Source organism: Ambystoma mexicanum, chromosome 11 (assembly GCF_040938575.1).
Source record: "Ambystoma mexicanum isolate Mex_15411 chromosome 11, UKY_AmexF1_1, whole genome shotgun sequence".
In the NCBI taxonomy this organism is placed as follows: domain Eukaryota; kingdom Metazoa; phylum Chordata; class Amphibia; order Caudata; family Ambystomatidae; genus Ambystoma; species Ambystoma mexicanum.
The window spans coordinates 1,175,111,778-1,175,129,856 of NC_090934.1; the positions used below are offsets into that span (position 1 = coordinate 1,175,111,778).

The window sequence follows — 18,079 nt, forward strand, 5'->3', positions numbered from 1 at the left end:
TGATGGGGGCGGAGTTTCCGCTCAGACAGTCCCGTCTAATTAGTAAAGTGTTTACAGAACATCTCCAGGGCTTCGTGTTTCATTGTGTTACCATCACTGTGACTTTAATATATGTGTAAACTTATTGTTTAGGTGAAAACTTCTACATTAAATTGCAATGAATTTCAAGTTTAAAAAAAAGAAATGATAGTTCTTTGTTTTAACTAAATGTTGAACTCATCCATCGTTGAATGTAAACAATTGTATTACTCCCTGACTTTTTGGACCAGAAAAAACAGGTGGTGAAAGGGTGCACACCACTCCATTTATATATCACCTTCGCACATTGAGTCAGTACAGATGTGGGTGCCACCACCTGGTAACTGTGAGCAACACTTCCGGACCTATGTCAAGGTCTCGTCAGATCCTTAACCTCCTACTTTGAGGATGACTTTCCTCTTGAAACTATCATTTATGTGTTAGAGAGACGCGCAAGGCAACCGGTATGAGTGAAAATGTAGGAAGGATACTGCCTGATAGTTCCAATAGGTTACAAGATGCACTAAGGTGTTCCGTCTATACATTTCACCTCCCTGCACATACCCTGCCCTACCTATGGTCTGTTTCTTTTTAGGCGGTAGCACGTTAGATATATACTGCCCACCATCTTTATGGATCAATCCATATGCCAGAAACTCGGCCGCTGTCACGGTGCCAATGGAACGCACATGTTTGTGTTAGTAACAGTTTGTGTGGACCTGACCCAGACATCACAAGGATGCAGCGCAAAGCGAATCAGTTCCAAGTGTAAGACTGGAATGTCCTCTTCAGTCTAGTTGATGACGACTCTCGATGATCAAGGGACTGATGCTGGAACCACAAAAGAGAAGTCCAATGCCACCAACTGTACAGTTCTGGGAGGTGTGGCAAAGTCATGCATTTTATATATTTGTAAGTGCTTCCCTTTTGAGGTTGACGTTCTGTGAAATAAACTAACTAACTACTCTGGGGGTATTGGGAGTATATGTATAATATTTAGGAATGTATTTCATTTGAGCATTAGGTGTTCACCTACAAGGAGTTCTTTCTATTTTTCTTTGGTTAGTAATTGCTTCCATGTTAGGTGAGCAATTGTTGCAATAACTCCACGACGGAAAACCATCTCTCTTTTCTTTCAAAATCTTCATTGGACCAGCTCAGAAAAGAGCGGGAAAGTGGGATGGGCTACTTAATGGTTTGGTGCCTTGATGGCCATTCAAGGGGCAAAAGGCCAACACTGCTTCCTCAAATTCCATTCTAGGAATTGCCTGAGATGAGAACAGTGATGCAGACCCACTGGCTGAACATTGCAGTTTTGCAGTTCAGATGTATTGGAAATGCAGCTTCAAGTCCGGCCCTGCGCTTTATATAATTGTAAGCCTCTGGCTCCCCAGCACTTAAGGGTCTGTATCTGCACCCTACAGTCCCTTCTCTCTGCACTTATGAGCCGCCCGCTAGCTGCACTTTTGAGTTAACTGCACGCTCCCCTTCCCCACCCCTGGCACTTCTCCTCTTCTCTCTTCCCCGCACTTGCGCGATCCGAATGACACAATGCCTAGTAAGATCATTATTTTGTTTTCTCTTGTTTCCCCCTCCTTGTCTTGTCGCGCCTAGAAACACTTGTGTGCAGGCGCGTTATAAATGCCACATCATATCATATCATTTCATGTGGACCAGAAAATAAATCCGAAACAGTGACAGAAATGCGAACACCAGGACCTGGCAAGGTCAGGAATCAGTGCGAGCAAAGTTCTATCTGAGACGTGAGTCAGTAGTTAAATCCGAGGACATGCCCCGTCACAAGCCAGTAAAAACCAGTAAACCATGTTAGGGAGAATTCTCTTATAAGGATAATTTCCAAAACCTAGTGAGTCCCCCAGCAGCTTTGCTGGATTTTTGGGGTTTGTTTTTTTCTCCTGCTAAGAGTGAGACTCTTTTCCTCCCACTCTTATTTTGATTTGAGGTATGTCTTTGACTTATTGTGTGCTTATGGGCTATGGGGTCTTTTACTCCATAGGGTATCATCTGTTTTAGTGTATGTGTTACCCCTCACCCTCAGTGCAGTAACACAGGGGTTTCATAGTGACCCCCAAACATAGACTCCATACCCTGGGACTGACTACTGTCTCCCAAGGCATGTAAAGTCACCATTGGCATTATTAGTCCTAAATTGTGAACAGAACCAGTACAAACCATCATATTGTGGAAGTACTGGAAGGGGTTAATTAGATTGCCCCTGGGTCTGTTTCCAAGGGGGCACTGTCCAGTCCCCCCTTGTCGAGTTTCTGGCTGGTGGCAGTGGTTACCACGGGATGGGATTTTCTCATTGATTTTAAACACACCACTTTTTTTGGTGCAATGTTAAAGATACCGCTGGTTTATTTATTTAATATTAAATCCCCGGTTGGGTCTTTTCGCCAGAACTCTTTTCCAAAATGGCGTTTGTGTCCATCTCTGTAACTCCAACCAAGGTCGGGCCTTTTGTTCCACTTTTTGGCGGGCTTCTCCACAGAAGCCCTCCAACTGGTGCCACTCTGTCTGGGTTTCACAGGATGTCTGGGTGGGGGAATTGGCACCCTGGACTGCGTTGCCTTAGCAACCCAAGTCGCACTCTGTTCTGATTGGCCCAGTGGTGAGCTGCCCGGCTCACCACTTAGCAGCTATGAGTGACTGCTAGGCTGTTGAATGGGGGTTTTTCTGCATAAAAGCAGGGCTTTTGGGACTGGAACTTCAGAAGTCGCCACAGGAACTAAAGAAATCTGAAGAGGGGAGAAGCTGAGCCATCTGCAACGACGACACCACCGGTGGAGCCCTGCTGCAACAACCTCACAATTTTTCCGACGACAAGAGAAGATCTTCTGCTGTAAGAGTCTTCTCCCTTTGAGCTGGTGGGAACAACCAGTTCGCCATTCGCCTTCCGGGACGTCCCTTGGTCGAAGCGCCAGTGCCAAGCACCCCGGCGGCCGGATAGCCTAGCTTCACCACTGTGACCGCGAATAAAAGGAACGCACCTTTTAACTGAATGAAATCCGCGGCTGGTCTCTTCCCTGGGCAGTGCAACGACTCCAAGTTTCCTCCTCGACGAGATCTTCTCTTCCCCTGGTCGAAACCACAAACTGCACCCACTGCCAGGAACAACTGCCACCGCTGGAGCTTCCTCACTTTTAAAGGTACTGTGTTCCACCTGGCCTCGATTTCCATCGTTTTGCTAAAGGTGACCCTTAAATCCTTGGCTTTCCAACTGGGTTGGCCCCCAGACCTTCTAACTTTATCTTTCGCATCAAACCAACCACCTTTGAACATTTCTGCAAAGACTTCAGTGCTTTTTAAACTGTGTGATCTTGGGCACATTTCGCCTTGCTCCATGTAAAGTGGCCTTGGCCTATGAACTTTGGCTCTACAGTAGACTCTGCCTTCACTAACTTGCTGTGGTCTTAGAAACGTGTTGGGAGCTGTTTTATTTTCATGACCTGCCTTTTTCTCTCCCTTTAACTTAATTATTGGAGTGCCATCTAAGTTACGCGCTCACATCTGTTTTTACAAATAGTGGTGTTTTGACCTAGACTTGTCTAATAATTATTAAGGGAGGTGTGTATACCTTTCTGATTGTGTTTGAACTTACATTGATCTATAGTGCTTAGTGTATTTCCTAAAGTGTGTTTTAAATAAATAATGATATACTTTTGATACCAAGCTCTGGTCAGTGTTTGCTTGCTCTACTGTGTTTTTAGTCCTATTGTGTATCCTCTTTATACTGCCCTACTCATCTTGAGAGAAGTCTGACTGCTCAGCCACAGCTACCAGTTAAATCTGGGTGGTGCAGGCTGCTACCAATTGGGTTTACTGTTTACTCCTGTAGTCTTAATCTTCTTGCAGTGTTCCCCAAGGGAACTGCACAGGATTCTGCCTAACAAACCGTTCAAACACAAGGATGATTCATAGTCCAATAAAATCTGGGGCCAGGAGGTCCAAAATAGCTATTTTTGGTGAATGATGGTGGGTTCCTAGGTAGCCTCCAGGAGTCCGCAATCACCAAGCATCAACAAAAACAATAACACCTAGCAATATCAAGTGGGTACAAAACATGGGACTTACTTCATTGAGAAGTGCCGGATGGCGCATTGGCACCGTTTGCATAGTCCCATTTAAAGGCTTCTGAAGGCAGCGCTCCAGATTATCGCAATAACATCACATGCTTTACATCTGCTGCATTCTGCCTGCTCATAGAGTTCGATGGATGCAAGGGTGATGCTGTATTATTGGCCATGACAGCCTCCAGTCCGTTCGCTGCTCCCGATTGCAGGCAAAGCTCACGACACGGCTGCGCCTATATGACATTTCTAAAATGAGGAATCTGTGGGAAACACCATTACCAAAGGCAAGTAACTTGTTTGTCTTAGATAAAATGTTAGTTACATGTAGATCAGTCTAGCCTTTTCTAAATCGAAAGTTTGTACTTTTAAGTTCCCTTATAATGTGGCATTCTCTGTATTATTTTTTTGATTAGGAGGACTCTACAGCAGAGCGTTTCCCAGCCCGATGTACAGATTCTTCAGCCTATTAACTTAGATCTGTCAGTAAATAGAAATCTTGCTGCATCTTGGTATCATCCCATTCCCATGATAGAAATCAACGGGCACCTTGATACAATGGATGTAAGTAGAAACATTCTCCTCAACTACTGTGTTATGTCACGTGTTATTATCTATTCTAATGGTTACTTTCGCCCACAGATTGATGATATAAAAATATGTCTGGACTATATCTGGATTTATTTTAGCAATAGCCCAGAACGACAACACGTTACATGGTTGTGACTCAGCCGAGGAGCCACAGGGCCTTCATTTTGAAAGTGATGCCCCAGCTTTATAAAGAAGCCACACTCGCCCTCTAATGTCAGTCATTGTTTTCCCTGTGTACACACAATCTTCAAACTGTAGCAAATCTCCCTATTTTTGCCATCTCCCTTTGCCTGAAGACATAAGCAAAGCAGGTACCACATTTCAGTGTTGTCTCCCACCAAGATTGTATTTGGTGTTTTGTCCTTGAACATGATTACTCTTCATGGAAGTGATGCTTTATAGTAGCATGTTATTGGGGACAAGGCAGCCAATAGTATCATGGTAGCCCACAAGGAGGACTAGTCCAATTTCAAGGTGCAGAACCACAAGGAGGAGTCACCGATGTGGCAGTGTTCTGCTGGTGACAAAGAGTAGGAGAGCTGCCATTAACACATGCAATGCCAAAAGAAAAGCAAGTGGTCCTGATTGAAGTTCATAATCTCCTACAAACTCCACTATGTTTTTGTTCTGACCAACACTGGGCTTCAGACCAGGGAATTAATGATGCCTCTTTCTCACTTTGGAGTAGCCGGTTCTAGATTTGGAGAAGCTCACATGCCCTATCTCCACCACGGCCAGTCCTTCTGGACTGGTCCCAAGGCTGCAGAGTCCATGACCAGTGCAGTGTGATGAAGTGAAGAGAAGGTACATAGCTTAAAATGTGTAAAGCAGAAAAAAATGCACTTCAAATAGATTTCTTCCTCTTACGGATTCTTCATTTTAATCATTTATCTTCCAGGTGCAAGTCTGGCTTCAGAAGTGTTTTCAACCACAGGGGGAACACTGCAGCTCTGTATCCAAGCCACATTGCAAGCACCGACCTTGATCTTTTTGCAAAGTGATTCCATGTCTGTTTGCTCCCACAGTTAAAATATTCCTTAACAATTCCGATGGCCATTCATTGAACCCAGCAGTGTTTTTGGTGGCCCTGAAGCGTCATCGCCTGACCCAAACAATAAACCATGAGGTCCTGCAAACATGTACTTTGAGTGATTCAACATGCTCTCAGGTGGTATTTAATTTCTAATGGATTCCTTCCTCCTGCAGATTACTCATTTTACATATTCTGTATCCAGCACCAGCTCTCTTTGGAAGCTTCTTTCAGCCACAACGGGGTGTTGTGTGGCTCTGCCTGGCGCTGTTGTGTGCTCAGATGCTGGACGTGGCATTGGGTCAAGTATATATCGAGTCACTGCCCCTTTAGTTCCTTTTTTCTGCGCACTCAGTACACTCTGGAAATGCCACTTACCGTTGCCACATTTTCCTGTCATACCTATCCCTCCAAACCCCTCAGGCTTCCAGCCTTGCTTGAACTTCATGAGGAAAATGTCCATGTCTAATGCCCAAATGGTATTTCTCTACTGCCGTGAGGAGGACCACAACATGGAGGATGGCTGTTCATGAAACTCAATGCACTCCAAGGCCCTCTGGCAACATGCTGTGCCACAAAGCTTTTCATCCACTTCCACAAAGGTGCTAAAACAATGTTTTCCAAGTCGCCCAGTGCGGGAGTAGAAAAAAGAAACCGTGGAAGAGCCTTTGGAAGTCCTTTCTCCAGTCTGAAATGACTAGTTGCAGCAGCAACAAAGGAAGAGGTCCTGCCCCTCCAGTTATCCTCTAGACACCACTCTACATCTTCTGCCAAGAACCGGAGTCCCTTTCAGGGATGCCTCTAAAGACTTGGCTCCTACGTTGTAGGTACCTTTTCCCATGCAATCCTCTGAGGAGTTGTAGAATTTCAGACAGCAGGTGTAGCTGGCAGCGGTTCCTCTTTAGACTGCAACACATGCATGCTGGCTCAGTTACGGCTTCTTTGGTTTACGCCTGTCTGTCTTAGTGTTGTGCAGCACCCCCTCAAGTGTTGAGACATCTACATCTGGCCCTCTGTGGAGGATGTTTCTATCAAGGATGTCCGAGATCAAATAATTCTTCCTCCAGCTCTTCACTGCTTCAGGATGCCCTACATTTGGAGGAGGTCTGCCAGCTTCTACTGTGGGAGCCAAAGAATTGGTTCCCCGTCCAGCGCCAGGGAAGGGCTGGTACTTACTGGTCCAGAAGAAACATGGAGGCCATGTCACATAATGGATTGGAGGCTCCTGAACCTCTACCTGTTTAAGGACAAGCTCAAAATGGTCAAGGTTCAGGACTGGTTGTTGTCTTTGGGCCTCCAGAAGGTCTTCTGCCATGCATCGATTCACTTCAAGCACAGGAAGTACCAGAGGTTCGTGCTTGGAAACGCCCACTACCAGTTCTTAGTTCTGAAATTTGGTCAGTCCTCCGCACCCAGAGTCTTAAAAAAACTACTGGCGGTGGTAGGGCTCATCTCAGAAGGGAGAAGATACAAATTTTCTCCTAACTGGATGATTGGCTCCTTCTAGCGACTATCTGGGACGTGGTATCGGTACATTTGTACTGCTCATGCATCCTTTAGTACAGTTTGGGCAGCTTACTTTTATCCATGGCTTTCAGTTCCAGAGGCTGGATCCCAACCTTAACCCTTCTGCACATTAGGGGCCTCATATATCCTGGTGTTTCCTGAGGCAGGATTATTTGTGTGGTCGTTCCAGTGGCTATTTCAGAGTCCTGGATATCAGTTCTAGGGTGACATGCCAAACCTGTTGCAAGTGTCAGATGCTGTGTCTTGGGATCTCTGTCGTTGGGATCTTCGGGATAACATGCAGTGAGGAGTGTTACTTAGTCAACTTTGGCCCAAACTGATGACAGACACGGATGCCTTCTTGAAGGGCTGGGCTGCCCACCTGTAGGAATTTAGACGTAAGCTGCTCCTGGTCCCTGACTAAAGCTCAGGAGAAAATCTGCTTGCTAGAGCCATGGGCTACAAGGCTGGCCCTGATTACCTTCCTCTACTTCCTCAAGTGCATATTGGTCCTAACCGACAACTCAGTAGCTATGCACTATGTAACAAGCAAGGTGGTGTGGGGTTGTTGCCTCTCTGCAGGGAAGCAATGCAAGTGTGGCTGTGACAGTTCTTTGATTTCCCTTTTACTTTGCCATTCGCAACTTTCATTCAACACAGTTCAGTTTCTTATCGGTTCTCCTCTCGACTCACCGGTCTTGATGAACCACTTGGCTTTTCTTTCTCCTGGAGTCAAGGTCGTTACCATGGTAGCAATCGTCTCTCCCCGTCCTATCAGCGTAGGAGGGCTCTGTGTACCAATGACATCTGCTGCAAAGCATGCTGGCTATTGTTCATGGTTTTACGATTCCTTTTATGGAGGTTTGGCGGGCCAAGTCGAAAAAGGCAAGGTCGCTTCCCTCTTTATCGCCCATTTGGTTCTCGCCGTCTCTCCTCCTCTTGAACTGCCGGACTTGGATAGCTGTCTTGTCATGTGGTTTACCTTGCTCGTAGTGTGTTTTCGTGCTCCACCTTTTATCCCTGTGGGCAATGGAAAGGGCCGTTGTGTGTGTGATTCTGGTCAATTGCCTGACTTTGCGTGGAGCAAGAAGCTGAATAAACAAACCCAGCTACTCAGTCGCTCTCTGTATGTACCCAAACTGGGTTTTTAAAGCTAATATATCATGTAAAACAAGGAGATAGTCAGTGTTAATTGTGAAATTCACTGTATCCAATCCCGAATAATCTCAAGAAATCATAGCCATGGTTTTTCCACAAAATTGTATGTTCCAAAATTCTCAAATCTTTTCAAAGTGAGGAAACCATCAGCATATCAACAGTGAAAGATTCATGTGCCAATGCATTTCGGAGATGTCTCCTTCGTCAGGGCGAATCTTAAATGCTATAGCGTGATACACAATATTCATGCAGTGGGTAACAATATATACAAGATCAACATGGAATAATACAGAGAAAATAAAACGTACCACATTCGTAATGTTTTCAAAATCCAGACAGCACATGTAATCAGAAAAAATTGAAGAAACCAAAGGAGTCAAGTGAACCCAAACATTGGTAGTACTGCGTGTGCTTAAATGAACTAGATGAACCCATACCTGTTCTGTATGTGGAACTGTAATGGTTGCTGAAAAACGTAGTTGCCTCAAAGCATTTTCTGATCTGGCGTGCAGCGCCGTGCCAATCACAGTCACTGTGGCGGATACATGCAGTCTGTTAGTACGGTGGTTGTATCGCGTGTGGGAATCAAAACAACTAACAACTACTCTTGCTGACTCACCCGTTAGCATCTCTTCACTCCCTGTGCTCGTGCAGAGCCGTGAGCGCGTGCAGCGTTCCTGTTAGTCCTGTTGCCTAGGTGATGGGACTATTTCATGTATTAGTCACGTGTGGTTGCAGTAAACTTTGTACGGTTGTGAATCTTGGGTTTTAAACAAACCAATATGAAGACCAGGCAGTAATAATATGGTACGAATACACTCTTGCGTTTAAAGTGCTGAAGTATATAGTGTCATCTGTAAAACTGTTGTGTGGAAGTGGTGTTGCTGAACAATGGATCTAGGATAGGTAGGTGCTAATGAGTGCTGGAAGCTGATCAGAAATTGTTACCTTACAACGGTATGTTTTGCAATATACTAATAGACAGTACTGTGTGTATTCAAGGGAGCGAATGACTCAGTTTGCATCGCTATTACAATTCACACAGACTCCAGTTTAAGATAGTTGTGGGAGGCGACATTTGTAACGCCTTGGAGGTACATGAAGACACTAATCTTAAGTATGTGTACTAACTCAAAAGAACACCAGGAGTGACAGAAGGTGTCACACATGACGGCACCTTATGTCCCAGGCGTGTTGAGCGTCCGGGAGGGACCCCCTGGCTTTTTATTAGTGTGGTGATTGATTCACGAATATAAAAGAATTTAAAAGCAGTCTTAATGCTAAATGCCAAACCTGGTAATGTTCATAGTAAATAAATGCAATATTGTTATGTTACATGAACAACAATACCAAATCAATAAATCGCATCACAATCAACATTAGATGAAACAGTCAAAATTAATCTCTTCATTGAGTCCATTCGGGGTTAGAGACCCCAGTTTATCGATCCAAAAGGTCTCTCTTCTGTTAAGTCGTAGACCAATGTCTTCATGAGGATTGTTTTTGGTAACCACTTCCAAAATTTGAAACTTGATTTGTGACACACTGTGTCCTTTATTAATCCAATGGCGGGCTACTGCCAAATTCAAATTCCTATTGCGGATACATGAACAGTGTTCATTCCACCGTGCCTTGGCTGGTCGTGTGGATTGTCCAACATAGGTGTCTCCCTGACTAGTCGCCGGGGATCTGTCATCCAGATGGCCAGGACACGGCCATCAGCTATTGGAGCCAGTTCCTGGGGGTGGACCAATGAGGGAGGATCACCTGGATGGGGGTCCTCAGGGAGTGGAAGTTGGACACTGATGGGGGAGACTGGTAAATTCAATTTTTAGATGTGCTATAAATCTCTGCACCCTCCATCTTGTACTGCATTGTTGTGCTTTCTGGTAAATTCAAATCTAGGTGTGCTCTACATCTGTGCATCCTTCTTGCCTCCCTTGGCTGCTAGGCCGACTGGTGAGTTTGCCCGTGCATAGTACTACCCCTCAAAACTGTCTTTTCCTCCACCTCTATGGCACTGTCCATCGTCCCCCATCTATTTCAACTGTTACTCTATCAACTAGCCCTCTGGAATAGAAAAGCTTTAAAAAGATTTCTTGGCATCTAATCCTGGCTTACCTGTTGCTGACACCTGTTAGTACTACTTCCAGACTGACTATCACTGATATCCTCTTCTCTGTCCCCTCTCCAGACCTATGGACCTCACATTTGATCTCTCCCCTCTCCCCTATTTACTTTTCACCCATTAATGGCGGCATTAGATGTGAAGTATTCTTGGCACACTTCTCATCCTCTAAGTGCATCATTAATGTCTATCACAATGGTACTTCATGGGCCAGGGTCCTCAACCCAATCTTCTCTTTGGCTGGTGCCTGACGGCCCTCATCAACTTCCTACCTTCTCGTGCTACACCTCTTTCCTCTCTCTCTCTTCACCTTCTTCACCACCTCTGAGTGGTGTACCACCCACCTGTTCCTGTCCTCAGAAAACCTTCAAAGGTAGTGACTGGCTTCGCTTAGCCACTCTTAATGCTTGTGCTCGGTTACCAGTCATTTGGTCGACACCAAATGGTCGAAATCCAAATGGTCAAATTTTTTTTTATTTTATTTTTTTACATTTTTTTTTTATTTTTTGGGGGGGGGTTCCCCCCGCAACCCACCTTTTTATATATTAATTTTTTTTTAACCAAACAAAACGAAAAAAATATATAAATAAATGTAAAAAAAATTTCGACCATTTAGTTTCGACCAAATGGTCATTCGATCTTTTTTTTTCCACAAATGAGCAGACACCCTTGTGCTCCTGTCAAACATTCTTCTGACATCTGCCTCCTCCTTGAAGACTTTGATCTCAACATTCTAATTCTCACCGAGATGTGGTTCAATGCCAGCCCAGTCACTGCTTTTGACTCTCTTCTCCCTCACGACTACAAGATCCTCTCCAAGCCTCGACACACCCAACCTGGTGGTCGACTAGCCCTGATCTTCCCTGAGGGGATCCTTACCTCTCTCATACCCACCTAGCCCTACTCCTCCTTTGAAAGTTTTGACTGCAAGCTTGTGACTCTCCGACTCTCCCTCTCACCCTTGCCACTATCTACAGCCTGTGTCTGCCTTCTTTTCGGAATAGGCCGACTTCACCTCCTCTATTCTGACTTCTACCTGTAAACCCTCCTCCTTGGAGACTTCAACATCCACCTTGACTCCACTGTTTCTGCCTCTTCTCTCTTGAGTGATCCCTGTACCTCTCTCTACCCCTCACTAGTCTCCCCTCCGGACCTATCCACTCTGTCGTACACACTCTTGATGCTTTCATCCCTGCTGATTTCCCTCTCTCCAACGCTCTTACTACCCCGCTCTCCTGGTCTGATTACTCTCTCCTCTCCTCTCATCTGGGACCTCTCTGCCCCCTGACCGAGCATCCACCAGCGCTGCCAGGCTCCTTCATGGTCATCTGTCCGATGAAACAAGTGTCAGCTGCTGTGTTTGCCTCCACCTTTATCCATGCTACTTCCCCACCTCTTGATTCTCCCACCAACTGTCGTTGCCAACCTTCATCTTGCTATCATCAACACTCTTTACATTCTTGCCCTGTCATGAGGATCCACCTGAAACCCGCCTCCAAGTGTAACAGTTGGTACGACACTGATCTTTCCGCTCTGAAACGTAAGTGCAAAGTTGCTGATCAGAAGTGGCAGACCTCGGGCTCATCCTCTGACAAACTGGCCTGCCGCCTACTCCAAAGGCAATATTGTGTCTCTACCCGTGGCGACCAGCTTGCCCAAAGAACGCTGCCAGCGAAGGCAGGTTGTACACTCAGTGATCAGTGGCATAGGAGCATGGAATGCATGAAGTCCCCTGAAGTCCTACAGTCCCCATCTGTGTGATCTGTGGCTGGACTTTTCGAGGGAGGAGTATTGAGGTATAGCATCGAGCTGTACTAATCTGTTGGCCAAGCAGAAGTTGAGCACTGGCAAGTGGTGAATCACAGTGTGAGCAGGACTCATCTGATTCTGGCAGCTGACCAGCAAGGTGAGCTGCCCGCCTCACAGCTGTGTCTGCGCACAGGAGTCAGAGTAAGAGCTTATATAATATGACACATAAAGAAGCAGCGCAGAAGGCGTAAGGTTGGGGTGCTCTGTTACATGGGAGTCCCAGCAGCGATAGGTGATCTCAGGAGTAGCAATCACTTCAGAAGAAAGGTATGAGTGCAATGAGATCGCGGATGTCGCAATGTAGATCAGCTCGTCAAGGCACATGTTGCCAAACACTCAGCACCCATTGGTCCACTCCAGGGCAGGCTGCAGCAGCGAGACAGCACTCGAAAACAGATGCAGAACCAGCAAAGACAGAAGGAGCAATGCAGAAAATGGCACAGAGCTTTCCAAGGGAGATCTGATTGACTGCCTTCAGAGCCTTAAACCTGAGCTGAAGGAAGAGCTCACGCAGTCCATTGGACCGGAGATTAAAAGCAACGCTGAGGAACTCCAAAAATATCGATTGCTGACCTAGTTCAAGATACAAAAGAACTCAATGTATGGGTAGGGGAAACGGAAACAGCACTGCAATCGCTACAGGAGGATGTTCTTCACCTCCAGGGAGAACATGTCAGCACCAAGCAAGACATGTCTCTTCTGGTGTTAAGAATGATGACAAGGCGCGCACTCTGGTTCCCAGTCAAGTTTTCCTGCTGTAGCAACACATTGTCTTCTCCTCCAAACGTTTTCCTGACTCCATCAATCATCAGGGAGACTGTTTCTTTTCCTTTTCAGGCGTGTCTAGTTAAATTTTCTTTTTAGGTGTTTCAGGTTAATTCACATTGATGTCTCTAAGGATTCTGGTACTTGTATTCTCACACTTTTTTCAATTGCAGGTGACTGGGAAACAAGTCCCTCCAAAGCACAAATCTTACCCTTGATAGGGGAGGGGGAAAACCATGTTTTTGGCTCTCCATAGTAAGGCATGATGGCCCTGGTGCTGCAGCCTCTTGAGCCCGAGACTCCTGGAACATAGTGTTAAGAATGATGACAAGGCTTGCACTCTGGTTCCCAGTCAAGTTTTCCTGCAAACAAATATTTGCTGCACAGTGTTAGTAGCTAGTTCAGTTTGCATCTGGGGAGATACTGCTGACATGTGATCCCAACTTCACTTTTGACCCTAAGTGTGTTGCCTTTAGGGGCACATAAAGGGCACAATGCAACCATCCAAAGCCCCCATCAGAGGATTGGAGGAGGTTGGGCTATAGAAAGCTGGAGACTCGGGAACCCCTCAGTGTGCGACTTCTCCTATTATTCGCATGTGCACAAGGTGTAGTCCAGGTTGGATTACATCATGGTAGGAAGGAGCTCTTTAGCCAGGGTGAGGACAGCAAGTGATAGGTGTCACATGGGTCTTACAACCGAGGGAACACATATCCTGCTATTTGTGGCTTAATACCTCCCTACTTAATCACCCAGTATGCAAACAAGCGATTGACGAAGAAATTGCAATTCTTTTTCAAGAGAATGCCCAGGCAGAGGCCAGGGAAGAGACACGTTGGGAAGCATTCAAGGCTTATATTAGAGGTGCAATTATTTCCAAGGGAGCGGTGCTCCGAAGGGCACGTGCGTTGGAACTAGAGAATCTGTTAATGCAGATGAAAAGCTAAAAAACCTAGGACAGTAAATAGAATCTGGATCTCGAAAGATCTATAGAAACCTTCTTGCAACTAGGAGCAAGGGTATTTTGATTATTGAGGGGAACAAAGCAGAATTTGCCCTTTTCAAAACCAAATGGCTATATTATGAACAGGAGAACAAGGCGAGCAAACTGCTAGCATGGAAGCTCAAGTCCTAAACCAATAAAAAAGCGGTGGGAGATCTGCAAACCAGAGCATGGTCCCCTCTGAACAGGAGAAGTGTATTTTTTTTGTTGACTTCTATACAGAATTGTATACATCCGATTCCCCTAAGCCTGGTGTGATAGATGCCTTTTTGGGAAGATATAGTTTACCGAAGTTGACGACGGAGCAGAGAGAGGGGTTATAAGTGGATATAACAAAAGAAGAGATCCTGAAAGCCATTCACTCCCTCAAAGCGCACACAGCCCCAGGGCTATTTGGGTTCACACCAGAATTGTATAAGGCCTACTCTGGGTACGTTTTGTAAGACCACTTCATGCATTATTCAACACAATCTGGAGGGAGGGTCATGTCCTGGGCTTAATGGAGGAGGCAAGGGTCTCTGTGATTCTTAAGGATGGCGAAGACCCGGGTATCTGCTCATCATACCACTCTATAGTGGTACTGAATATTGACAGAAAAGTATATGCCAAGATTCTCGCGACTAGGCTTCACCCGGTTCTACCCTGCTTGGTGACAATTGATCAATGCAGATTTGTGGCAGGGAGGCAAGCAGCGATAACACCAGATGGGTCATAAATCTATATTGCATGTAAGATAAAGATCCCATCGATGTTAGTTGCTTTGAACACCGAAAAGGCATTTGACCGGGTAGAATGGGGCTACTTATGGGCAGTGCTACATAACTGCGGCCTGGGTGAGCAATTTATAAAAGGGGTATTTCCATTGTACAACGCTCTGACAGGGAAGGTGGCTGTTAATGGGCAAATCTCTCAAGGTTTTCGAGTAAACCCGGGGTACACGGCAGGGGTGTCCGCTTTCATCTCAACTTTTTGCACTCTCAGTGGAACCACTAGCTGAGCAAATCAGGGGCAGGAAGGAAATACATGGGATCAGCAATGAGGGACCTGTTGGTGGTTTTGTCATAGGGCTATTACATAACTTGGGTGATATTTTAGCTTTGTGGTAAATTGGCGGTGATATTTAGTGTTGTGGTAGAATAGTGGTGAGCATATTTAGGGTATTGCCCTATATGATGAAAGAAACCTTCCCCCTTTTATAATTGGTATTTTGGTTTAGGGTTGACTGTAAGCCTAGATGACTGAACCTTACACATTTAGTACTAACAAAATATTACCATATGTTGTGCTGATGACTTATATACGACATCAGCCTACCGTGTTGAACGGTTCTGTTCACCTCCCTGCATGCATAGCTGAACACACACACACACACACTTCCATCTAGCTTTTATGGTTCTCTAATTTTAATTTCCTGCTCTACCACCGGCGGTAAAAAATATTTACCGCCGCCGTTACACTATAACAACTCTTTATTATTCCCCTCATCCAAAGTAACCAGCAGAGACAAAAATTACAGCTCCACCACTTCTGTTTTCGTTGTGCGATTACTTTCGTTTATGCATGTAGTATTTAAAAATAGATGTTGCAATACATATATTACACAATCAGCAATTTTGTTGAAAATACATAAATCAACTCGTAAACAGTGAGAACATATTTTTTCTTACCAAAACTTGGAACACAATGAGATTACAAAGCATGCTCCCTAAGAGAAGAGACACAAACAATTCATGGGACAAGCCTTTTTCATTTTTTGTTAAATGACCATGTGAGAAAGAGAAATAAAACAATGATTCCGTTGAAACTAATGATCTATTTCTGTCTATCTGACCGCAAAGATAATTCTCACTCTCCACACTCTCCTCAATTTACAGCTATTCCCCCTAAATGTTGAAACCTCCGTGCTTTATCAGGAAAGCCCCTTCTGTTTCTGTTGTGGGCTATCGGCAAAGGATTGTTGCAACCTCTGCACTGCTTTTCGCGCCCCGAAGGTCAGCCTTTGAGCACAGCTGCAACTGAAGCCTGGCAGCTCAGCGCTTCTCCGTGCTCTCTCTCCTGCTTCTTCTGACAGCCAGCAGCCAAAGAACCCCACACCCTTTCTCCTTCATGTATTTATGCCTGATGCCTGTCATTCAAAACTAAACCTGCCCTCTTTCTGATGTTTCCCATCACCCCAGCAACTTCTAGAATTCTGACCTGTCTGTCCAATCACCCACGAGAGCATATGTATCAACTTATTTCCTGCAAGAACAATAAACTCTCTGAATGGAAAAAACAGCCCATTCATTTTTACAACACGTTTACTTCCACCGAACGAAAAAGCTGAATTTATCATCTGTGCTCACTTGCATTTCAATGTTAAAAGGAGGACTCATTATTTAATGGGATATTATTTATTAGGGACGGCCAGTTAATGAATCTAGGTTAGTTTCATCAATGCAAAACTACACACAGATGGCAAATTCACTATAACATGAGTCATTTTATAGGCGCTCGGTGGATTTTAAATGTGCTGTCTTTTGCATCCAATTTGCTGACACCATTGAAAGCCTAGTTCCCTGTCCCTGTCCCCATAAACCCAATGGATTATTTTAACCTGCACTTGTACTACATAGCAATATTGTTATAGCCCTGTCAAAGCCAGAGGAGTCACCCCCTACTGAGACTTAATCTCTTAGAAAAGTACAGAGCGGTCTAAGTTTTCAAAATAAACCTTAACAAGTGTGAGTCCCTGAATATATCTCTGGGGCGAGATAATATTGCAGAATCTGCTGGCCATTTCTCTATTTAGGTGGGCGACTAAGGCCATTCAATACCTGGATAAATACCTTGCAGCTCGGCAGGGGATCTATATGACGCAAACTGCTCTCAGGTCATAGGCGAAATCAAAAGCAACTTGCTCAAATGGAGCTCACAGGAGTTCTCCGTTACCTCTGTTGGGCAGAATTGCAGTGATAAAAATGTCTACTCTGCCAAAACTCCTGTACTTATTTCAGGCCCATAACTGTTCCAAGGAAGGTACTAGAGAGCCTCCAGAGGGATATAGTTACATTTGTGTTGACAAATTGCCCTGCTAGGGTTGCTGCCGTGACACTATATAAGCCCAGACTGGAAGGGGACCTAGCTCACCCACATCTTTCGAAAAAATTACCAAGCAGCACTGTTGCAGATTTTGCGAGACTGGGTTGATTTGAATTCGAGGAAACCTTGGAAATGGTTAAAGGAGCATGTGGCAGGCAGGCCCTTACGATACATGCTATGGATTTCTCATCAGGATTGCCCCATTTTCTTGTACAAGCTCCCTCTACGGCCACTAAATTCAGAGTCTGAAAGGCAGTCGTGGGGAGGTTAGAGCTGACAATTTTCTGGGCCTGGCTTCCCCAGTCCACCACAATGTTAGCTTCACCCCAGCGTTATGATAACGCCGCCTTATGAGCGTGGCACTGGGAGGCTACGAATACATTGCACACATGTTCGAGGGGGGCAATATCAGGTATTTTCTGGAATCCAAAGACAACTTCAGGGTTTCTGAAGGAGAATGCTTCACATATCTGCAACTGTGACACTGGGTTCTTTAGGGAAAGCAATAAAATGGGACCCAAAAGACAACTTGCTGCATTTGAAAATCTGATCTTCACCCCGCAGGGTACAGGGGGTGGAGGCAGGCCTGGTATCACAGTGGTATGGCTGTCTCAACGTGCAAGCTCAGACCAAACTACCCTCATATGTGAAAGGTTGGCATAAGGACCTATGCAAAGAGCTAGAGTGGGTGCAATGGGCTTAGATTTGGAAGGGGGTTATGAAAGTGACAGTCGGCACACACTACGCCGAACAAAATTATAAGATGCTAGTGAGGAGGTACATCTGCCCAGCGATAGGCTCTCCGATAGGATCCAGTGAATCAGGGCTGTGTTGCAGGGTGCGGTGCAGCAGGCATATATATACATATTTGGTGGACCTGCCCAAGCTTAGACCACACT

General features: G+C 45.3%; 1 protein-coding gene across 4 annotated transcripts in view; it reads left to right on the plus strand.

Moving 5' to 3' along the window:
* The window catches only part of VPS13C (vacuolar protein sorting 13 homolog C), a 5,236,720-nt gene that overhangs the window by 2,423,351 nt on the left and 2,795,290 nt on the right, over nt 1-18,079 (plus strand). For all 4 annotated transcript variants that reach the window (XM_069624493.1, XM_069624490.1, XM_069624491.1 and 1 more), the window contains one exon: nt 4,526-4,673. In XM_069624493.1, the coding sequence (XP_069480594.1) occupies nt 4,526-4,673 (148 nt within the window). The remainder of the gene's footprint in view (nt 1-4,525; nt 4,674-18,079) is intronic.